Below are 24,085 nucleotides of genomic sequence, written 5' to 3'. Positions count from 1 at the left end.
ACTAAAAAGACAAAAATTAGCTGGGTGTGGTGGCACATACCCGTAATCCCAGCTACTCAGGAGGCTCAGGAGGCGGAGGTTACAGTGCCCTGAGATCACCCACTGTAATCCAGCCTGGGTGACAGAATGAGACTCTGTTTCAACAAAAAAGAAAGAAAGAAAAAGGGGGGTGGGGAAAAAGGGAGAGGGGAGAGGGAGAGGGAGAAGGAGAAAGAAAAAGAGGAACGAAGGAAGGAAGGAAGGAAGGAAGGAAGAAAGAAAAAGAAAGAGAGAGAGAGAGAGAGAGAGAGAGAGAGAGAGAAATGTGTGCATTATCCCAGCCTAATGGAGAGACCATTGCCCCACTCTACCCCTGCTGTCCCAGTAACGCTTCCCAGGCCTGCGGCACTGGGGCGTGGCTGTCATCCCTGCCCCTTAGGAAATGCAGAAAAGACCTTTAGAAGCACAAAGCCCTTCCCACCCTTGCCACACGCTCTGTCCAGCAGGGGGTTTCCTTGAAAGGCAGGTGGGCACAGATGCCAGGAGCAGGCGTGGGCTGCCTGCGTGGGCCTGGATCAGAAAGACCCCCTTAGAGATCACAGAAAATCTGAAAGACGTCCGCCCTACCGACCTGGTTGGTTTTGTTTTTTTGATTTGTGCTACCAGAGGCTAATGCTTTTCTTTTCATTTTTTTAAAGAAAGTAGGACATCTTCCAGAAGGTCTCCCCTGAAATGTTTCAGCCAGTCAGAACCCGGTTTCCAAGGTCTGCCCTTGGGCTTATCAGTGGCAGAGAGCAGCCCAGACCATGTTTTTATGGAATTTAAATGATGAGGTGCAAGGCCTGCCTCCCCGCCAGTCCCTGGGCCACTGAGCCAATTTGCAAGCCATTAACATTCAGCCCGAATCAGTCAGAAGATTCGGAGTCAGTCAGAAGGTCAGAGCTGGCTGCCCCGCCGGCTGCCCAAGCCTGCCGTGTATTTGCGTCATCACTGTATTGAAAAGCCGCTAATTCCAATTTAATTGCTGTGCCTTTGGTAATCTGGGTCATAGTTAACATCAATAAATAAATCCAATTTGGATGGGAAGGGTTGCTGGGAGGTAGGGGGCGCAGAAGGAATTGGTGAAGCAGGTTTCAGAGGCTTGGTTCCTACGCACTCTCCCTCACCCACTGCATTTCACACTGCCCAGGACCAGATCCAATGACCTTGGTGCTGCAGGATCCACTGGGCTGCCCCTTTCTTCCCTGGCGTCCTCCAGCTGTCACTCCAACACAGCCACAGAGCCACCCACCTCAAACCTGCCAGCAGTGAGACCCACGGAGCCACCTGGCTCTGTGCAGAGGCACGGCTGTGTGCCGGCACCCTCTCCCCTCTGGGCAGCCCCCTGTCTCCCCCTACACTCCACTCTTCTCTCCCTGCTCCCCTGCTCCCAAACACCCATCGTCAGCATCCCCCAGCAGATGTTGAGAGGCACACTGCTGCTGCAGTCAGCCTGCCTGCCCTCAGGGCACCACCTTCCCTGCCTGAAATTCTGCTGCTAGCAAGTGCCCAGGCCATGGAGCCTTCTCTACGCTCAGTGCGCTCCCGTATGCAAGACTGAATTGAAGCGTCACACAGAGAAACGAAGCTTCACACAGGTTGGGTGGCTTGCCCAAGGCCGCACAGCAGCCCAGAGTCCTCAAGATGAAAACCCTGGCCCGTCTCTGTCTGTGCTTCCGCTCAGGCCCCATCCAGAGCATCCTCACCCCATGGTCACCCAAGGGCCTGCCCAACACCCCAGGGCCAGCGTTGCCCCCTAACCCATGCTGTGCTCTGCTTCTCCCCAGACCTGCCCATGCAGATCCTGAAGCCAGCAACCTTCACCGACACCACCCACTACCCTCTGCTCCTGGTGGTGTAAGTATCATCATGCCTGCTTGCTCTGGGGCTCCGTGACGCTCATGATAAGTGAATACTGAACTCTTAAGAAAAGATAATCAGGAGAAATGATATTGTTGCGAACTGAAAACAGAAGATCATTTATCCCAGCATCAGGTTCTTTCTGACTCTTGGAGACCCCCAGAGGTTAATAGAAAGTGGATACTGTGACCTACCCCCTCCCCAGGCTGCCTCAGTGTATTCTGTGACCATAAGCAAGGCGGCTGGCATCATGATAGTGGCATCTTGCATGATAGGCTCACCAGGAGGCATGCAGGGGACAGGTACCAAGACACAGAGACACAGGCTGGCCAGAGCCTGGGACCTGCATGCTGGGCCTGTGGGTCTCCCTCAAATAGGAGCCTAGCTGGCATTTCTGGCCACTGAATTCCCTTTCATTGCCAGCAAAGAATTTGTTCAGCTGTTCAGCTCTTTCTGATGTTCATTAATAAAGCCTCCAGTTTGGGTTTTGAGAACAACATTTTGTGCTTGGTAAATTCCTTGAAGATATTGGGTCTGATTAGGGAACTCAATGCTGGGAGCCAGCTGGGTGCCCTGTGCAGGGGTTCAAATGCTGCCTGGCAGCCTGGAGTCTAGGTGATGCCCACGTGCTCACACCATACTAGGAGGCAGGGCAGAGGGTGCCACCTGGACCATGGGGCAAATGTCCCAATGCACCTCCTGGTCTGTCTTTCCAAGACCTCGAAGCAGGAGAAACTCCCGTGCCCGTTGTGGGCTGGGAGAGCTGGCTGGAGTAGAGGCCTGCGCGGGGCTGTGTTACGGACGCCAGTGCCTGAGTAACCTCCGGCACCTGATGGAGCTCTGATTAACCCTGGTGTCGTGCTGGGGGAGCCCGGCTCCCTTCCTGAGGGCTGAGTCCCTAAATAGCAAAAGCCTCCATTATAGAAACGCCCCAAGGCACAAATTCCAATAGCTGATTCCATTTTGCAATTAACCCACTTTCCTCAATATCTAGACTGCTTTCACGCTTTCCCAGCAGCCACACATGCACACTCACAAGCACACGCACACACAGTCACATACACCCACATGCACACACACACGTACACACATGCACACTCACCCACATGCACAGTCACATATACCCACGTGCACACACACGTACACACACGCACACTCACCCACATGCACACGCACACACAGTCACATACACCCACATGCACACACACGCACTCACCCACATGCACACGCAGTCACATACACGCACATGCACACACACACGTACACACATGCACACTCACAAGCACACGCACAGTCACATACACCCACATGCACACACACGTACACACATGCACACTCACCCACATGCACACAGTCACATACACCCACATGCACACACACACGTACACACATGCACACTCACCCACATGCACACAGTCACATACACCCACATGCGTACACACATGCACACTCACCCAAAAGCACACAGTCACATACACCCACATGCACACACACACGTACACACATGCACACTCACCCACATGCACACAGTCACATACACCCACATGCACACATACACGTACACACATGCACACTCACCCACATGCACACAGTCACACCCACATGCACACACACACACACACGCACACTCACCCACATGCATGCAGAGACACAGGCACACTCACCCACATGCACGCACACACACACACAGGCGCACAGGCAGATACACGCACATGCACACACACATGTACACACATGCACACTCACCCACGCACGCACACACGCAGGCACAGACAGGCACACTCACCCACATGTGCACACACACACACAGGCACACAGGCAGATACACCCACATGCACACACATACACACATGCACACTCATGCACACGCACACACGCACAGACAGGCACACTCACCCACATGTGCTCACACACACACACATACACACAGGCACACAGGCAGATACACCCACATGCACACACACATGCACACTCATGCACACACACACGCAGACAGGCACACTCACCCACATGCAGGCACACACACAGGCACACACATGCACACACATGCAAACACATGCACACACAGATACCCACCCACATGCACACACTCACATGCACACACATGAACCCATAGACACACGTGCACACATGCATACCCACATGCACACACACGGTCACACCCACACGCACACACCCACATGCACACATACCCATACACGTAGGCACGCGCACCCACACATGCACACACGCACCTGCATGCATAAGCATACACATGCACCCACACCCACATGCACACACATGCACACCTGCATGCATAAGCACACATGCACACACCCACATGCAGCACACACACATGCACAAATACACGCATGTGCACACACGCACACATCTATACACACCCACACTCCACACCCGCACACACACAAGCCCACATGCCCACATCCCCCACACATCACACACGTTTTCTGCCTCCTTTCTCTTACTAAACCAGATTTTTTCCACTTTCTCCAAGATGCTAATCTAATGGCTTCCAAATCAGCTTTCTTCCCCTGAACACTGATTTCTTCAGTAATCTCAAAGGAAATCTCCAAAAGCTTTTCAGTCTACAAAACGATTCGCTTTCCCTTCAGAGGTAAAAGTGGGCGTGCCAGGTGGAGACAGCTGAGCTCTATGGAGCTCAGATGGGACCAGCCAGGCAGCCCCACCCCCGGGGCACACACTCGCTCTGGCCTCGCTAGCCGGCCTTGGAGGCGGTGTCTTTTTACTTGTTTCTATGACATCAAATGTGATAGCCAGGAGATCTGGAGCCCCTGATCCCTGGCTTCAAACTTTAAAAATCCAAAGGAAAACAAAGGTAGGTACACTTGACGTAGAGCAGTGCCATGACTGACTGGGACCTTCGGCACGCAGCACTGGTGTGTGGGCTCCTGGGCTGCTCCTCCTGCCCGCACCACGGTCCTCAGGCCTTGGCGGACGGCTGGGAGAGGGCCAGTGGTCGGAGCTGTCGCCTCGCTGGATCCACTGCTCCCTGCTGCTATTCCAGGGAGGCAGGCTGGATCGGGGGCTGGCTTTCTCTCCTGTCCATCCTTTTCCCAGCAAGAGGGAAAATCACTTAAAAACCTCCCCACACCTATGAGTCTGCCGGTCAATGAGGAACAGCCAGTCCTGCATTGAAAATGGCCCTGTTCCCAGCCTGGGCAACATAGCAAGATCCCATTTCTACAGATTCACAGATTTGTCTTTTAATAGCCAGGCATGGTGGCATATGCCTGTGGTCCCAGCTATTTGGAAGGCAGAAGTGGGAGGATTGCTTGAGCCCCAGAGGTCAAGGCTGCAGTGAGCCAACATCGTGCCACTAAATTCTGGCCTGGGTGACAGAGTGAGAGCCTGCCTTAAAAAAAAAAAAAAAAAAAAAAAAAAAAAAAAAAAAAAAAAAAAAAAATGCCAGGTGCAGTGGCTCACACCTGTAATCCCAGCACTTTGGGAGGCCAAGGCAGGAGGATCACAAGGTCAAGAGATCAAGACCATCCTAGCTAACATGGTGAAACCCTGTCTCTAGAACCCAGGAAACAGAAACCGCCTTGCAGTGTAGGGAAAGCCTGCCAGAGGGAGAAGCTGGGAGGATGTTTATTGTTTCCCTCACCAAATAGAGGCCCTTTGGTGGCCATCCCTGACAGTGCCATGGTGTTTAGGGATGGCCCTGTGCCCCCTAGGCTCTTTGAGGTCCCCTCTTCCTCCTCACCTTATGGGGTGTGGATAACACCTGGCTCAGCTGCCTGGGGCCGGAGAATCTGGGGGTGTGGAGTTGAGCGTGTGGTAGGTGGATCACGGGTAAAGATCCCTTACGAGGGGTCATCAGACCTGGCGATGACCAGCCGCCACCTGCCACGCTGCCAGCCTGCTGAGCCCGGGACTCCTTTGCAGGGATGGCACCCCGGGGAGCCAGAGCGTGGCTGAGAAGTTCGAGGTGAGCTGGGAGACGGTGATGGTGAGCAGCCACGGTGCGGTGGTGGTGAAGTGCGACGGCCGTGGCAGCGGCTTCCAGGGGACCAAGCTTCTGCACGAAGTGAGGCGGCGGCTGGGCCTTCTGGAGGAGAAGGACCAGATGGAGGCCGTGCGGTGAGCCCCTGCCCGGGAAGCGGGAGAGGGGAGGAGGGGATGGTGCTCCTCGTGGGGGCTGCGCCGAAGGCAGTGCGGGAATGTTTTGTCCGTGCACACTTTTTGCACGCAATCTGCTCTTACCTAAAAACTCTTGGCAACTCCAAAGCAAGCGTCAAAGGAAACTGTTAGGAATCTTCTCCCAGGGATGTTTACAGCTAGTTTCCCGCTGCAGGGGGATTGCTGAGTTGACTGAAACAAGGGGCCGGAAACTGCCAGTTGGGTCTGCTTGGCTTTCCTGTGCCACGGTCACTGACCCGGCCAGCGTCCATGCAGGGTTTTGCCATGTATCCCAAGGGGGAGAGATTCGAGAGCAGGAGGGAAGGACAGGAAAAGGGAAGGAATGTGAATGGCGCTGGATCCATGCAAATGAGTCACCCTCAGTTCCTGAGAACAGGACCTCCCTGCACATCCAGCTGGGGCCAGAAATGCCCTCCCCAGCTCTGAGGGAGGGCAGGCTTTTGCTCTCTCATTCCTCTACATCCCTTTCACTGACAGCCAGAGAAGGCAACTATCGCAAAAAGAGCCTTAGCACCAAGGCGCAGATGCTCCAAATGACTTATTGGATCTTATTGTTGCACTGGAAATAAAAAAGACATCAAGACACCGCGCCAGGCTACAGCTGGCCTTCACGCTCATTTTGTGGATGGCATTTTCGCAGTCTGATGGCGCAGCGGACTACAGCACTTACCCTAACTTCACCCCTCAGAGATGCTGCAAAACAACCCCTGACTATGGACTCAGGTGCCAGCAATGACAAGAAGGCAGGGGAAGCTCATCTCCCAGGGACCACCCCCCACCCCGCAGGGACCGTGATCATCATCGGCCTGGGCAGGGGAGCCTGAGGCGGGGTCGGGCACATGAGGAGGGTTGAGCACAGAGCCCAGCTCAGCAAAACATTTCTTCTCATTTTGAAAAGATTGATGGCCCCCGGTCTGTAGTCAGTAAATGGTCTTTCAAAGGAAAACAATGAATATGGAAATAAATGGCCTGTCCCTCCTACAGGGAGCTATAAGCTGGGTGACAAAGCCCTGTGCGGAGAGCTCTCAGGACTCAGATACTCAGGGAAGGAGTGTCTGCCAGGATGCCTTTGCCTGGAAGCCAATGACTACAACAACGTATGCGGTGTGTGTGCGTGCACACACACACACACACACACACACACACACCCTTCAAATAAGGAACTATATTGGCTATGAAAGACACAGAGATCCCAGGCCTCAGAGGTGATGAATCCAGACCAACAACGTCACCAAAGACCCAGGCTCTCTCTGTCTGTCTGTCCGCCCAGCCAGCCACGATGGCCTCGTCCTAAGCAGGCCCCTCAGCTCACAGGCTGGCCCTCAGTACACCTGGCTCCATGCTGCTTCATCTACCTCCAGCAGGTTGGTGAGGAAACCACTTCTAGAAACTTCCAGAAAGGAAGGAAAATCTCCCCAGAAGCAGACAGCAAACGTCTCCTGCCCTCCCCTGCCCATTCCAGAACCTGCCACCGGTGAGAGAGGTGTAGGCAGCTCCCCCAAGACCAGATGGGTCCGCCTGACACGGGTGAGGGGCCAGCCCCTGGGCAGAGGACATGGGGTGACAAGGGAACCATGCCAGGGGTCAGTGTGGAAGGAGGATGGGCAGGTGGCTGCTGGCTCAGCAGCGGGCAGTGCCAGCCGCAGAGGACTCCCAGGACACAGAGGCCAGCCCAGTCTGCGTTCTGGAGTGGGGAGGGCCTGGCCTTGTGGGTAGCAGCTCAAGGGCGCTCCTGGCTTCCCGGACCTCCTCTTTTGGGCTTTTCCATTTGTGCGTGGCTTCCCCCGCCCTCTCCTGCTCTGTCCTCGCCCCGCCTGCTCTACCTCCTCCCAGGGAGGCTCGCAGCGCCAGGACCTCCCTGCCATCCAGGGCAGGGCCAGCAGACGGTCACAGCACCCTCAGTCTCCCTTGCGACGCTTGGCTCTGCCTGGCATCTCCCCCTAAGAGCACAGGGATTAGAGGGCAAAGGTGTTTCACACACAGGTTGTGCTCTAAAAGGACGGAATGGGCCCAACCATCTGTTCCAGAACAAGGCAGGACCTGTTCTGGACAGTCAATAATTCTACTCCTAAACCACTGAAGCTCAAAGAACAGGAGCGCGTGGCAACAGCAAAGCTTAGGGCCACCACCAACGCGCAGACTCGCTTCGGAAGCTGATGTCCAGTGGCTCCAAGCCATAGAAAGCTTCCCTCAGCTCTACTTCGGAACAAGGTCTGAATTTTGATTCATCAGAAAAAAAACAGCCCTATTTTATCAGAAACCTAAAATCAGCAGGTGGAGGCATCAGCCTAATCCTCCAGCTCCCAGGCAGCCAGCCCTCGCAGGTCCCCCGTCCACCGCCACCACGTCCTCACCGAGGAGCCCACAGGGCCTGCCTTCCACCAGCAGCTGAGATGAACTGTGGAAGGGAGCTTGTCCCCACCGTGGAAGGCGGGGGGCATTTGTGTAAACCCCCAACAAGGGCCAGGTGGGCTCCTGTCCCCAGAGACAGGTTGTTCTGGGCTCAACTTGGGATATTCTTCACCATTCTCCCTTTCGGATCCTGTGTGCTTGTGTGTACACACATAGACACCCCGGGCCATGTGCTAAGGAACAACAGACATGCAACCTTCTAAGTGAAAGACACTGAAGATGCAGGGAGCTCTCTGCCTCAGCCCATTTTCCAGACACCAGGACATCCATCTTTCCTTCCTGGGGATGGCACCTGTTCACCAGCCCAGAGAGGACACCAGCCGGCACCGGAGGACTCTGAGGGCAGATTGCACTGCCTTCCAAAGGGTTCCCTCCTTTTAAAAGACTGGAGGCCAGGCATGGTGGCTCAGGCCTGCAATCCCAGCAATTTGGGAGGCCAAGGCTGGCGGATCACTTGAGGTCAGGAGTTCGAGACCAGCCTGCCCAACATGGCAAAGCCCTGTCTCTACAAAAAACACAAAAATTAGCCAGTTATGGTGGTGGGTGCCTGTAGTTCTAGCTACTCAGGAGGCTGAGGCAGGAGAATTGCTTGAACCCAGGAGGCAGAGGTTACAGCGAGCCGAGATCACGCCATCGCACTCCATCCTGGGCAACAAGCAAAACTCCATCTCAAATACGTAAATGAAAGACTGGAGCTGCTCTCTCCTTTGCCTGGTCATATGCTGAGAGTTACGGCTCTTTGTTAAAGTGCTGTGTAAGCAGGGCCCCTAAGCCCCTGCCTTGGGAGCAGCACTGAAACCGAGGCCCCCGCCACGTGCAGGGCACGGCCCGGGCCAGGAGACCTCTGCTGGGTTTCCTCTTGCGCATCTGACTTTCATTTTCAGGACAGTGAAAGTGTCTCAACCAAGAACTCATACAGGTTGAGAACAGAAATTATATTTTCTCCTCTTTACTAGAAAGTGTCTAAAAATATCTCTGAGCTAACTCCACTCTTGACATTATGGCTTGGCTAGAGGTAAAATCCAGACACGCAATCATTTGCATCTGACAAGCCCGAAGCCGGCAGGCCTCCTGCTGCTGGTCAGGGTCCAGAAACCGGAAGGACCCCAGCCACTGCGTGGCAAAGCAGCAGACCACGGTGCAGGGTGAGGTCCCGGCCAGGGTGAGGCAGGGACCCAGGCAGCACTGGCCCAGAGCACTGAGGCCTAGAGCACCCAGCAGGCACGGCCAAGGCCAGGCCGCAGCAGGAAGCTCATCCTTCTGTGGCCAAACAGGTAGAAGACAGAGGTCTCCTCCCAGAAATTGGAAACACAGGGCAGCATGGGCTGGATGGAGGCTCACTGGCTCGACTCCAAGCCCAGAAGCACAGCAGAGCTCCAAGGATCCCTGCCAGTGCCCGAGGCTCATCCCAGCGCCTGGGTGCTTGGAGTCACAGGCTCTGGGTGAGGGCCGAATAGCAGCAGGTGGGCCCCGGGCCGCAGGGGTGACTCTCCCAGAAGGGCCTCTGCGGCTGTGGATTAATGGCTCATGCATGGTTGAGACGCTTCTATACCTGGAGGTGCTATAGAGTTATTGCCAGGGTGCTTTGAGTTTTTAAATGTCAACATACTGACTTGCCACTAAATAAATTAAACCAGTCATTATATTAGAATGCTAAGGTTGCTTTTTATTTGAAGAGGGGTTTTCGTATTTGAAATGGTTGGAAAACACGGCTCGGCGCCATGGGGAGACAAAAACCCACCAGGATGTGCACTGAACCCTCTCTCCCCTCCTGGACCCTGCAGGACGATGCTGAAGGAGCAGTACATTGACAGGACGCGCGTGGCTGTGTTCGGGAAGGTGAGTCCGCGACACCCTGAGTCTCAACACCCCTTAGCTCCAGTGTGGCCTGTGTCACTACCCAGCCCTAATCCTGATTCACTCAGAATGTCTGCGGTCTGCTGGTGAGCAAGTAATTATGTTTTTAAGAGCGAGAGCCTGGGTGCTTAGTGATTCAAGCAATGGGAGCTTTCATCAGCTCATTTTTCAAAGTTTCTTTTTACATTATCTGGAAGGAAAGAGAAGCCAGGTCCTCGCAGGAGAGCTCTAATACGTTCCTAATGGCTTTTCTCCCATCCGCCTGCCGTAGCTTTTAGCAGGGTAGCCCAGGAAAGAAGGGAAGCAGGAATCTATTTCGGGATGTCTTGATAGGCATAACAACGTTAATTACCGTGTTTACTTAGATGGAAGGAAGGGTGTGAAGAGGGTCACGCAGTGAACTCTCAAACCAGACCTGCTCCCATCTGGGCCCCCCCCCCCCCCCGTCAGAAAGCTGCAGCCCTGGAAGGCTCAGCTGTAGCGGAGGCCCACAGTTTGGAGTTAGGTCCCTGCAGGGCCGCCTGCTATCACCCTGGCACATGGTCCTGCATTCTCCTTAGACCTGGGGCCTCTTGATCTCAAGAAGGCCAGCACACAGATGGGTCGGCATAGACCCATCTTCCCTCCAAGAGAATGACCCTCAGCACAGGCCCTGCAGAGGAGGCCTTGTCGTGATGCCCCCACAGGTGAAGGATTGGACAGGTAATTAGCACTGTGCCTCCTACATCATCGGCTCCAAAACCTCAGAACCCAGCATGCACTCGAGACCTGGGCCCCTGGGCGGCTCCTGGAAACGGGATGTGGGAACCCTCCCACACCCGCTCCTCACCTGCTGGAGGTGAGGTGGTCAAGAGGAGGGCCGGTGGCTTCCCTCCTTGGTTCAGAGCTTGGGCACAGAGCCCTAGCGGTGCATCCCAGGTGCCTAGAGGTCCACTCGCTGCCCAGAGGCCGGGAGCCACTGGGTCATTGATAGGGGTCACCGGGGTGTCAATAGCCATCACCTCTCCCCACCCTCATGGAAGTGACTTCCCACCTGAAAGGCGGGGAGCCCAGGCTGTGGTCAGTCTTTGTCCAGTCCTCACTTTGCCCCACATGCGCATGGATGCCACTCCTGAGGGATGGGCCTCCTTCCTGTGCCCACACAGAGTGCACCCACCCAGGGCCTTTCATACTTCACTTCCAGACACAGAGAATGCAGGAGTCACGTGGGGTAAATTGGCTTTCTCAACAGGCGGTTGGTCCGGAAGCCCCGGCAGCCAAGGTGACTCAGGGAAAGGGGACCCCGTGCACCTGTCCGAACCCAGCTGGTGCACCCCACACCCTGCACCTCCGCACTGAGCTCTGCCAAGGACATGTGTCCCAGCTCTGCACCAGGGCCTCGTTTTGCCATTCTGCCCAGTGCATCCTGGGCCTCTTTCCAGAGCAGTTTCTGTTTTGTTTTAACAAGCCTGAGGTAGACCCCACAGTCGCATTTCTCCTCGGAGGAATGAAGCCTCACCCCTTTAGCAGCTTGGCATGTGGTGGCCAGTCCACTCTCTTTCTGCCTCGCATGTGCCCAGCTGAGCCTGGTGGCAGCCTTCATCAGGCATCACAGGACCTGAGACACAGAGCCCAGGGGAGCAGCAGCCACCCTGCACCCAGAGGTGTCCTAGGGAGCAAGGGGGTACTTGGGCATTATGTCCTGCAGGCTCCCCCAAAAACTGAAAACCCCCTGCGGAAGATCGCCAGCCTCCCATTTAAACCAGAGCAGGCCGTGTGGCCCTGCAGAAAATGCATTTTAAGGAAAATGAGGAATGACTTGTAAGGACATGTGGAGTTCGTTGACAATAAATATTGTTTGTCAGAAACAATATTGTTTGTTCATCATCATTAGACAAGGTGCTCCTGCCCCGTGAAAGGAACACACCCGAACCATCGTGCGGGTCACAAATGAGTGATCCTGGGCAAGTGTGGCATGACATGGGCTCCGCGGTCTCAGTCAGGTGCCTGGGTTCTCTATACACCACGCTCCCATGGACGTGCGTGCTCAGACTCACACACACACACACATGCTCACCCACATACACACCCACACATAGGCAAACTCATACACACAATTACACAGGCTCACACACTCACACAGGCTCACACACATACATGTTCACACATACATGCTCACATGCACATATGCTCACACACGCTCACAATACATGCACATGATTACATACACATGCTCACACATGTTCACACATGCACACATACATGCACATGCTCACACACATGCTCACCCACACACACGCATACACACACTACATATACATGCTCACACACTCACAGGCTCACATATATACTGGCTCATACATGCTCACACATACATGCTCACACATGCTCACATTACATGCACATGATTACATACACATACTCACACAATGTTCACACATGCAGATGCTCACACACATGCTCACCCACACATACTCTCACACTCACATGACTACATACACATGCTCACACATGCTCACACACATGCTCACCCGCACATACACATACACTACATATACATGCTCACACAATCACAGGCTCACATATATACTGGATCATACATGCTCACACATACATGCTCACACATGCTCACAATACATGCACATGATTACATACACATGCTCACACATACATGTTCACACATGCACATTCACACACACATGCTTACTCTCACACTCATGACTACATACACATGCTCACACTCAGGCTCACACATACATGCTCATAATACATGCACATTCACATACAAATGCTCACATATACACGTGCACACATGATCACACACAGGCTTACACACATGCTTATATACACATGCTCCCAGGCCTACACACATGCTCACACGTGTTCTCACACGTACATGCACACATGCAGGCTTACACATGCTCATGTGCTTATCCACACACATGTTCACACACGTTTGTTCACACACATACCCCATATACTCACACAGACATCTCCACACACACGCTGTCACATGCCCTGTCTCACAGACACTTGACACAGTTCTCCACTGTCCCCGGCTCCCTCAGGGTCATCTCGGGAGGCTGCAGCTCATCTGAGCACCCAGCCTTAAAGGCACCGAGCCGGCAAGGACGTAGCGCTTTTCTCTGGGGAAGTCTGTGTTGCAGTGAGGCTTCCTCACGCCCACCGAGGGAGGCCACGGCAGTGCAGGAGTCTAGGACTTACTGAACACAGAACAGCTGGGAGCGCCCATCTCACATCGGCCCTGTGCTGAGCAGGACAGCCACTTGTCGGCCCCTCCCTCGGAATCTAGTGCAATGGCTCCGCCCGGCCCATAGACAAGGGAGGCATCCAGAAATGCCGTAGAGACACGGAGCTGGAGGGATGGCACCGTGCACGCGCGCAGCACAGTCCACACTTGCCTTTCCAATGCACCGGGGCGTTTCACCCTCACGTGTCTTGACACGCAGCCCCAGAGCGGGGAGGCTTGCATCACATAATGCTGAGTGGGAAGGGGTTTGCATTTCATTTCGTCACCGTCCCTAAACAACTTTCCAAGAGGCAGCGTGCCTGCCCAAGGCTGCTTCGTGCTGAGTTACTGCCGGGACTCCTAACTGTCTTCTCTCTGCGCTCTCCCCAGGATTATGGTGGTTACCTGAGCACCTACATCCTCCCAGCAAAGGGGGAAAACCAGGGCCAGACGTTCACCTGCGGCTCTGCTCTCTCTCCAATAACAGACTTCAAACTCTATGGTAAACAGACTTGCGGGAGCCAGTGCTGGCCTCGTCCCCGCGCCCTACCCCTCCCCACTCCCTCCCTCCCTGTGCGGCCCCACAGCCCTTCCCGCAGCACCTCCGTCTCTCTAACCACAGGCACCTGCAGTCCAGTCGACACGTTGGGCTGACGGTTGAAACCTCCCAGGAAGAACCCGGGGAAGGAGAGGGGAGGGTCTCAGGTGATACATTTTGAATGAAAATGGCCAATCCTCAGATCCCTATAAACCACATCCCATCCAAGAAGACCACGAGTTGGAAACAGAGCTAGTGCTGGGCTTGCAGCAGTGGGGTCGAGGAAGCTGGGGGGTGAGGCGGGAGCAAGTGCCCCAGGCCCTGCTGGGCCGCCCTTCCTCTCTGCTCCCAGAACCCGGGCAGGGCCCTATGCTGAGATCCATGCCTGGGCATGGGTATTTGGTAGGCAGGTGTTACGGGATAAGGAAGGGTGGTTGGGAGGGAATTGCCAGCAGAGGGCGATTCAATGGAGGTCTACGTGGCTCAGCTCTGCCTTCCTTTCTCCCTGGCCATACAAAGGCACCTGGCCAGCACCTGTCCTCAGAGAGTATGGCTCTCCATGGGCACAAGCCAGAGGCTGGGCAGGCTGTCAGGGTGACCTGCTGTGGGGACCAGATAGAGATGAGCCCAGCCATGTGTGGGAACCAGACCTCTGCCTAGGTGCACAGGGGTTTTGCTGTGTTTGGGGGTTCCAGGCCCCTGCATTCTCCTCCTCTGATCACACAACCCTTTTTCTCTGAATGGGAGGGGCTCCGTGACCTGAACTCATTTCTTAGAATATGCAGAGAGGTCTTTTCTGTGGCCCCAAGAACTTACATTCCGGTGGGGGCTCTGCAGCGACCAGGCTGTTCGCTCCAGCGGACCCCACCCTAAGCAGAGCTGGCAAGTGAGGTGGAAACGGAGGGGGCTTCCTGCCGCTGGTCCCCCACAGCCCTGCCAGAGCCTGACATTCCCTACGGTTTGGAGGAACAAGTCCAGCTCCCATTGCCACACCTAGCCCCAGCCCCACTGTGACGGCCAAGCCCCGTGGACACCGCCCAGTAGGGCAGGGACTGAGGTGGGCCCAGCAGCCCCCTGGCTGGTGCAGCCAAGTCTCCTGACAGATGCCCATCTTCACAACCAGCTCATGCCAAGGCAAATTTCAACTTATGATTACACAGGAACTCTCCGGGTCCAAAGTGTGAATCGTGGAAGAGGAATTTTCCCATGGGAATGCGGGTGGTACTTTCAAATTCAGTGAGACTTTAATTCTTTAATTACACTGTTTCAGATTTGTCTGACTCAAACGCATGTAAAAGCTGCCACCGTGTCTTGATGGGTCACTGTGCCCAAAGGCAGCCAGTTCTCTTCATTGTCTCCTGGCTGCCCTCAGGCTTACTGGGCAGGCCAGGGGCGCTGTGCAGAGCCCTTTTCTGCCATCAGCCCTGGGAGAAGCCCCGCACCCTCCTCCTGTCGCCTGGCTGACCACAGGGCCTCATGCAGAACCAAGAGCAGGGACGTGCCTGGACTTTTTAAAAAACAAGTAAATCTTGAGGAAAACGTGCTCTCTTACCGCCCGCTCCCCTCCTAAGTGTTGAAGTAGGAGATTATCCTATTTATTTAGGAATCAGATTCACCGGATTTTGCTTAATTAAGGTTCTGCGGTGCTGATGAAAATCCCAGCAGCAGCACTCACGCACGTTCCTGTTGAATTGTCTGATGCCCCTTGTAAAACCCAGAGGATTTGGGTGGCGTTTTTAAAAAACCAACGATCTGCCATGCACGTGGCAAGTGGGAGTGAGTCTGTGCCCCCTCACCCCCCCACACGCATCCCGGGGCCTGCCTTGGAGTTTGGGCACTGCGCTCACAGGGCCTTGAAACCCAGAGGTAACCTCCCTCCCTTTGCTTCCGTGCAGCCTCTGCATTTTCCGAGAGGTACTTGGGTCTCCACGGACTTGACAATAGAGCCTACGAGGTATGTTTGGGCACAGCTGGAGAATGTGATGAGACAGTCGGCCTCTGCCCCGTCCTCAACCCTGTCCTGGCTGTATGGCCCCTTCCCCAGCCCCATGCTTCTCCCTCTCCAGCACCAAAGCCCACTCAGAAACCTCTGAAGGTTTCTGGTTTCCACCAGACTGTAGACTGAGGTTAACATGTCCTCTCTGGGTTCCGCTTGATTTCTCACTACGGAGCTTGAGGGATGAGGAAGAAGGTGAGAGGATTTTTTGATAGGGGACTCAGTGCCAGCGTCCATGGAGACCTGCCGTGCACAGGACTCCCGGCTCTCCCAGCTCTCTCTGTGCTGCTGGGGCAGAGTGAGCTCTTGATTGAGGAGAAAAAGCCCCTCTGATAGGACCTCCTGAGCCAGAGCTGTTGATTTGGCGTGGCCATCAGACACAGCATTTCTCCAGCTGTGTGCAGGGAGGGAGGCCAGAGCTCCTGGGCCAGGCAGGGCTGCGTTTTCACAGTGAAAACCGGGACAAAGGAACTGAGTCTGTCCAGGGAGTCAGCTCCCTGTGGCTCCAGGTGACATGATGGCCCTCTGAGGCTGCCTGGAGTTGAAGGAAACTTTTTCCCTTCTTCTCTTCCACCCCTTCCTCTTCCAAAAGAAGAGTTAATATGGGGGAAAGTTGGGTATATTTGTCCATTTTTCACGCTGCTGATAAAGACATGCCTAAGACAGGGCAATTTACAAAGGAAAGAGGTTGAATGGAGAACTCACGGTTCCACATGGCTGGGGAAGCCTCACAATCGTGGTGGAAGACAACGAGGATCCAATCACACCGCACACGGATGGCGGCAGGCAGAAAGAGCGAGCTCGTGCTGGGCAACTCCCCCTTATAAAACCATCAGATCTCGCGAGATCTATTCACTATCCCGAGAGCAGCACAGGAAAGACCCGCCCCCGTGATTCGGTCCTCTCACTGGGTCCCTTTCACAACTCGTGGGAATTACGGGAGCTGTGAGATTTGGGTGGGGACACAGAGCCAAACCATATCACTGGGCTTCTGAGATCTGCCCTGCGTTTCTTTGCAGATATAAAGCGTCCCAGTTCTCCGGGCACTTAGTGTCTTCAATACCCTTCCCCTACCTTCTCAGTCAGGTTTCCAAGCAGAACAGCTGGCTCCCTGCCATGCAGCCCCTAACTCTGTCCCCCTGTCCCCGCATGTGCAGATGACCAAGGTAGCCCATCGAGTCTCCGCCCTGGAAGAACAGCAGTTCCTGATCATTCATGCCACTGCCGATGGTAAGGACTGAAAACACGAATTCACTGTGTATCTGGCAAGAGCCTCCTCCTTGATAGCACCATGGCTTTTAACAAACATCTTCCTTTTTTTTTTTTTTTAACAGAAAAAATTCATTTCCAGCACACAGCTGAACTCATCACACACCTAATTAGGGGAAAGGCTAATTACAGCTTACAGGTACGGTACGCATGTTACTCTGTTTTGAACCTGGAGCAAGACATTCCTTTATGGAGAAAGACCTGATGGGTGTTCAGGGCATTGCATTGCAACGGACACACCTGCAGTGTGGTGGCTGGTGATGAGCAGGGTCCCAGCAGGTTGGAAAATCGGCACATACTTAACGTTGCCTTGTAATTAACGATAGCTGTGCCCTGTACTTCAGCCGGGTTTAAATCCCTTTAGGACAACCAGCACCTGTCCTCCCACCCCAGGCCCGCTGCCTTCCTCTGGGCAGTGAGAAGAACCAAGCCAGCACCCGCCCCACCCCGCGTGTGGCTGGGGGTGTCCTGGCGTGGGGACTGGGACACCAGGCCCTGGAACTTGCCCCACTGCTTCCCTCTGGCCGATACCACACATTACTAAGCCCTGGCAGGACTTCCTGGGGCCATGGGTAGCTGGGCAGTAGTGAAAGAGGGGTGCTTTTCCCAGAACTGAACCCACTTTCCCAGAACCAACCCATGGCCCGTCCACACCAGCATCAAGTGCTGACCCAATGGCCCCAAACCCGCGCTTTCCCAGCAGTGCGCAGGGCTGTCTCTGGAAACTTCTGCCATTTCCTTCCTGCTGTCTGCTCCTTTGGTGAAACAGGTATGACCCAATGGTCTCCTCAGGTCGGAGATGAGTGGGAGAGCTTTCCAGGGACAAATGACAGGCACCCCGCCTCCCTCAGAGAGCCCTTGCCCGGGCTGACCACTGCCTCAGCCTCCAGCATCCCCGCTTGTGGGAGGGAGGGACCACATGTGGGCTTGGTCAGGCAGGGAGAGCTCCAGCCAGAAGAGAGTCGGACCCCAGTGTGGATGAAGAGGGACAGAGGGGCTCGGTTACACCACACTTGAGTTTCTTTGTGAAAGACTTTCAGATTTCAGATGTTTTCATAGTGAGTGTGGCAGTTGCCACAGCAGCGTTCACTGACCGTAGTAGCTCCAAAGGTCCATCTGTGTGTGCTCACGTGGGCCACTCCCCAAGATAGGGGGTGAGCTCAGCCCGCTGGGTACGGACCAGCTTGCATCACTGCAGGCTCCACGGGTGTCAGGGAGGAGGACCCACCCGGCCTTCACAGGCACCCCATGCATCTGGAGCCAGGCCCAGCCCCAGGTAGCAGCCGAGAGACAGGACCTGAGGCAGGAGGAGAACGCTTCCTGCCCCAAACCCTTTTGTACTACTTGATGTTTTCATGACATATCAGAGCCTAATAACAGCATTAATCAATGCTTTAAAACAAAGGCGAATTTCACCCTCCAAAAACATACAAGAAAGGCAGGAAGAGGCAGTCTAGTGTCACAGAAAGATGTGGGCTTTGGGCTGGGTGCAGTGGCTCACACCTGTAATCCCAGCACTTTGGGAGGGTAAGGCCAGAGGACTGCTTGAGCCCAGGAGTTCAAGACCAGCCTGGGCAATACAGGAAGATCCCATCTCTACAAAAAGTTTTTAGAAAATAGCCGGACGTGGTGGTGTGTACTTATGGTCCCAGCTACACAGGAGGCTGAGCGGGGAGAATCACTTGACCCCAGGAGGTCAAGACTGCAATGAGCTATGGTCACACCATGGTACTCCAGCCTGGGCGACAGAGTGAGACCCTGTCTCAAAAAAAGAAGAAAAAAAAAAATAGGATGCAGGCTTTGAATCCCTGCACGTGCACAGATGGGTCACAGCGCTCCTAGGGCATGGTGGCATCACTGCATTGGCAGTAGAATAATTAGCCACCATCCTGCGGACATCTGGGACTAAACAAACCTACATTCCAGGCCTCGTTCTGAGTACCTCCTGGCTATCAGATTGTTTAATTCTCACAAAGTGTTATGAGCTGGAGTCTACTGTGATTATCCCCCCCACCCGACACACCGGGAATCTGAGGCTCAGGCAAATCTGAGGCCCCATCCACAGTCACGCAGACAGTGAGTAGCCGGGACACAAACTCAGTGGGGTGGGCCCGTGGGCACGCAGGCCAGGACACAGCCCTTCCGCGGGAGTTTCCCGTGCTCAGAGTGTAACTGAGCACAGGCGGGGAGTGGCGCGGTCTCAGCTCACTCACTGCAACCTCAGCTCCCGGGTTCCAGCAATTCTCCTGCCTCAGCCTCCCACGTAGCTGGGATTACAGGCATGCTCCACCACACCCGGCTAACTTTTGTATTTTTAGTAGAGACGGTTTCACCGTGTTGGCCAGGCTGGTCTCAAACTCCTGACCTCAAGTGATCCACTCACCTCGGCCTCCCAAAGCACTGGGATTTGAGGCATGAAATTCTATTTCTTTTCAGAGTCTGACACCCTGAAAACTTGGGCTGTGGCTCTGTAGTTCCCAAGCTCGTACCCACGTTGCAAATTCAAGCAAGCAGATCTCGACTGTAGAGTACTGAATGAAGAGCTGCCTAGTGTATTCCCCCCGTTCTCACTGAGCATTTGCTGTGCCTGGCAAGGGCTAGGCACCGGCGGAGTGGCGCTGTTTGAAGGCTGGTTGGCTTCATGAATGGGTGGTGCATTTCTATCATAGGGAAGGGCCCCTCCGACTGGGACAGACAGACAGAGCTCCCAGGAGGAAGACGCACTTCCCTCAGGAGTGACATGGTTGGGAAACTCACTTGGTCAACAAAATCCAGCCCTGGACGGGGCCCAGGTTTCACTAGGCTCCATGCCTTCCGTGCGTTCCCGTCCCAGGGAGAGTAATGTCTCCATGCCTTCCTTGCAGATTTACCCGGACGAAAGCCATTACTTTACCAGCGCCACCCTCCAACAGCATCTGTACCGGTCCATCATCAACTTCTTCGTGGAATGCTTCAGGATCCAGGACAAACTGCTGGCAGTCACAGCGAAAGAGGACGAGGAGGAGGACTAACCTCGGTGGCTCTAAGCACAGACGTGGCTCTTTCTACAACCGGATGCAACTGAGGGATTTCCCCGTCCTCCCTCTTCCCTCGGAGGGGTGGGGCCGGGCGTTCCACAGCATGTGTGTCTCGGAGGCTGAAGGCAGTTTTGCTTGGGAAACAGGCTCCTTCCCCAGAGTCATCACACACGGCCTCCTCGGCCCTGGGGACATCTCTGTCCCCACAGCGCCGCCTCCTGGCCCCCGAGAGACCGACACACCCATGGCCCCTCCCCTAAGGAACAGAGCAAAGGATGGTGGCGGCCAAGGCCACGAGAGCCCAGGGACACCGGCCCCTAGATTCCAGCCATGAAGCGGAAGCATGAGACCCGCTCACACTCGCCTCTGTGTTCCCGTTAGCAGCATCACGCCCTGTCTCCCGTCACACGCCATGCTCCCCGCAGTTACAGCACAATTGTTCTAGCCGTGCGCGTTCACACGTGGGCTTGCTACTTCCTGTAACTAGGACACTGCCCACGGTGAGGGGCTACCGGAAAACAAACCCTTTTCTGTACAAAGTCTTACTGTAGCTACGCTAATGGTTAACCTGATAGAATTAACTCGTATTTTTCTATGGTTTTAACCTGACGCTCCACTGTCTCCGTCATGGGGTTGTTTTGCTGTGCTGTTTTTGGTTTGGCTTTGTTGAGCTTTCCTTTCTCCAGTTCACGTGTAGACTTTGTGCTTGTTTGGATGAAGAAGCAGATCAGAAGTCACCGCCGCCTCGCCGAGCTCGTCTTCAGACGTCTTGGTGACGCTCCTGAACGCTGAGGGGAAAGACAGCCAATAGTTCCCATTAAAAGAAGAACGTAAAGGAAACCTCTGTCCCACTGAGCTGTGCTGGGGCTGGGCTGCAGATGTGCACTGTCTACTTACATCCGTCCTGACAGCCATTCTTGTTCTCCTTGGTACAGTATCAAGCTTTTTCACGTGACATTTGGTGAAAACACAGACATGAGACAAGGCGTCGACTCCAGCCCCAGGCCTGCTGTGTGTGCTCGGGCCACGGGAGCCCTGAGGGTTCTGTGGGCGTGTGCGCGTCCTTCTCCCATCTCGGGGGTGGCTTCGTGGCCTCCCTGCCACGCGCAGGAGGTTGATGACGTGCGACAGCCTCGTAAGATACGCCCGACCCAGTGTGCAGCCGGCATTCCCGTGTACATTTCATTCTGTTGTATATAAAGGAAGGAACGTGTGCCAGGCCCCCGCCTCCTCCCGCCAGCGCTAACCCCGTGTTGAGCCTGCATGCGACACTCTGGCTGATCTGGACTCTAGAAGTGCTAGTTTGAAATATATCCATTGCCGTCATTTCCTTTTGAGCTTGTGGACAAGCTGAATGTCAGGACTGGCTTCTCCAGCTCGCAGCCCTGCGGGGGTGCCCCTGGCATCCCGTCAGCAGAGGTGATGCGTCCCTGTTGCATTTGGCATTTGGGGTTTTGGTTTTATCCACACAAGCTCTGAACGTCCGTCATAGTTAGGGTGACTGGAAGGTCTCCGTCACCGGGTTTCTTAAAGGTGATTCATCACCATTTGTGAAAGGCCCAACGTGCTGACAGGCAGAACCGATCCGAGTGCTACGTGACCGTGCGTTTGCGGTTTCAGTCGGCCTGGATGACGGCAGAGCCAGCTAGGTCTGGAAGGGGAAGCCAGCTCTGGCTACAACATCTGGTCGGAGGGAAGTGGGATGTGGCATGGTAGCGTCTGTTCATCTGTGGAATAAAACATTATTTTACCACTCGATCGCTCCTTTCTTGCTCATCCTCCACCGTCTCACCTTAGAAAAATACAAGAAATAGAACTTCATGCCTCAAATCCCAGCGCTTTGGGAGGCAGAGATGAGTGGATCACTTGAGGTCAGGAGTTTGAGACCAGCCTGGCCAACACGGTGAAACCGTCTGTACTGAAAATACAAAAATTAGCCGAGTGTGGTGGAGCATGCCTGTAATCCCAGCTACGTGGGAGGCTGAGGCAGGAGAATTGCTGGCACCCGGGAGCTGAGTGTGCAGGGCTTCGGGAGGCTTTCAGAGTACCCACTGCGGCCCTCCAAGACAGAGGCCTCCAGAGCCTGGTGTGTGTCAGATGAAGGTCACTGCCCTGGCAGCAGCAGTCTGGGCAGTGGGGAAGGGCACAGACGGTCAAATACATCAAAGTCCCAAATCAATCCAAGAAAAGGAACTTGAATTCTGTCTTGGAAGTCTGAGGGTGGAGATGCAGAGCTAGTCCCTAACACCGAAGAGTGAAACTGATTCTCAGTGGAAGCCGTAGCACGGCTCACTAGAAAACTTTAAATTTTTATTTTTATTTTTTATTTTTTTGGTAGAGACGGGGTTTTGCCACGTTGCCCAGGCTGGTCTTGAACTCCTGGCCTCACGTGATCCTCCTGCCCCCGCCTCCCAAAGCGCTGGGATAATAGGCATAAGTCAGCATGCCTAGCCTGGGAAACTTGAGAAAAATGTCTCCATCTGTTGGAAATTCATCCACTCATTTGCTGTTAATTCAATGTCTGATGTAAACATGGCCCAGCCTGAAAGCCAAGGGATTGATTAAATAAATAAATGAATAAATAAATACCTCCCAATCATGGAGCAGCTGCTGCCTCAGAGATAGGGGATCAGTCTGTCAGCCCCGTTGAATTCGCTGATTCTTGTCACCATGTGGATCAAGAATCACAGAAAGCATGGGGCAGGTGGGTGGGGGGAGGAGTGAAAAAGGAAAAAAGAAAAGTAAAGAATTAAATGAGAAAGGGGATTTTTAAAAACCCGACACAGCAGACACAGCAGAGGCCATCTAAGTCTAACATTTCCCCCCCACAGAGTCTCTGTGAGCCACCCTGGCCCTCTCCCCGGCCCCACCCTGGAAGCTGGCCAGTGTCCCCATCCCAGCTTTCCATCGCTGAGTCCCTTCCCCCTGGACCAGGGCTTGATTTGTGGATAGGAGTTGATGGTTTGCTCAAAAGGCATATTTTCCCACATCGGAAAACACTGAGCTAGGCCTGGCCCTGAGAACAAGCGCTGGCCGTAACCAGCAAGACCACTCCGGTCCCCACTTGGAGAGCCCTCGGTCTTTTCCCAGCTCTAGGATGGCTTTGGGGAGATGCCGGCGTGGCCTCCCCAGGCTCCCCTGCGGCTGTGGCTGCCATGCCCGTCCGGCTGGAGCCCCCCACTGCAGCGTTCTCTGTGAGTTCACATGGCACCTGTGTGGCACAGCAGAGTGCTATTTTTATTTCAGTTTTAAATTAGTTTTAATACTGAACTTCCAACCAGGTAGCTGTGGAATTCCCGAAGCGCCTTCAGGTTCCTCAGCACCCAGTTCCAGTACTATAGCCCCGACTTCTGGGCTGCCTGGGGCGTTGCTGAGGCCACTGGCCAGCATGTTCACCAAGACTCGCACCTGGGGAGACCTTCATCCCCACTGGCCTGAAAACATGCTCACTCCCCTCCTGCCTGACCCAACTGTCCCAGACACAGTGATTTCTTAAGGGATTGATTGCTGTCTGGAAGCCCCTGTTAAAATCCCACCTCTCACAGAAGAGCCCAGAAGGACATTTTTAGAAGCTCCCTTGGCCTTCCTTCCTAGCCTACAGCTGCACATTCTTAGGAACAGACGGGCGCCTGTTGAGAGACCTGCATGCACCATGGGCAAGGGCTGGCCATGAACCAGGGCAGGGCCCCAACCCGCACCTGCAGATGCTGCCAGGGCCCAGGCATGCC

General features: G+C 54.5%; 1 protein-coding gene across 4 annotated transcripts in view; it reads left to right on the top strand.

Annotated features, from left to right (window-relative positions):
* DPP6 (dipeptidyl peptidase like 6) overlaps nt 1–22,110 on the top strand; it is a 1,161,897-nt gene extending 1,139,787 nt beyond the window's left edge. For all 4 annotated transcript variants that reach the window (XM_039472700.2, XM_074378865.1, XM_039472699.2 and 1 more), the window contains exons 19-26: nt 1,806–1,875; nt 5,785–5,979; nt 10,236–10,290; nt 13,928–14,039; nt 15,971–16,029; nt 17,229–17,301; nt 17,406–17,479; nt 20,205–22,110. In XM_039472700.2, the coding sequence (XP_039328634.1) occupies nt 1,806–1,875; nt 5,785–5,979; nt 10,236–10,290; nt 13,928–14,039; nt 15,971–16,029; nt 17,229–17,301; nt 17,406–17,479; nt 20,205–20,351 (785 nt within the window). In that variant the 3' untranslated portion in view covers nt 20,352–22,110. The remainder of the gene's footprint in view (nt 1–1,805; nt 1,876–5,784; nt 5,980–10,235; nt 10,291–13,927; nt 14,040–15,970; nt 16,030–17,228; nt 17,302–17,405; nt 17,480–20,204) is intronic.
* Nucleotides 22,111–24,085: the final 1,975 nt, after the last annotated feature.

This window comes from Saimiri boliviensis, chromosome 10 (genome assembly GCF_048565385.1).
Source record: "Saimiri boliviensis isolate mSaiBol1 chromosome 10, mSaiBol1.pri, whole genome shotgun sequence".
NCBI lineage: Eukaryota > Metazoa > Chordata > Mammalia > Primates > Cebidae > Saimiri > Saimiri boliviensis.
This window is presented reverse-complemented; position numbering and strand designations above follow the sequence as displayed.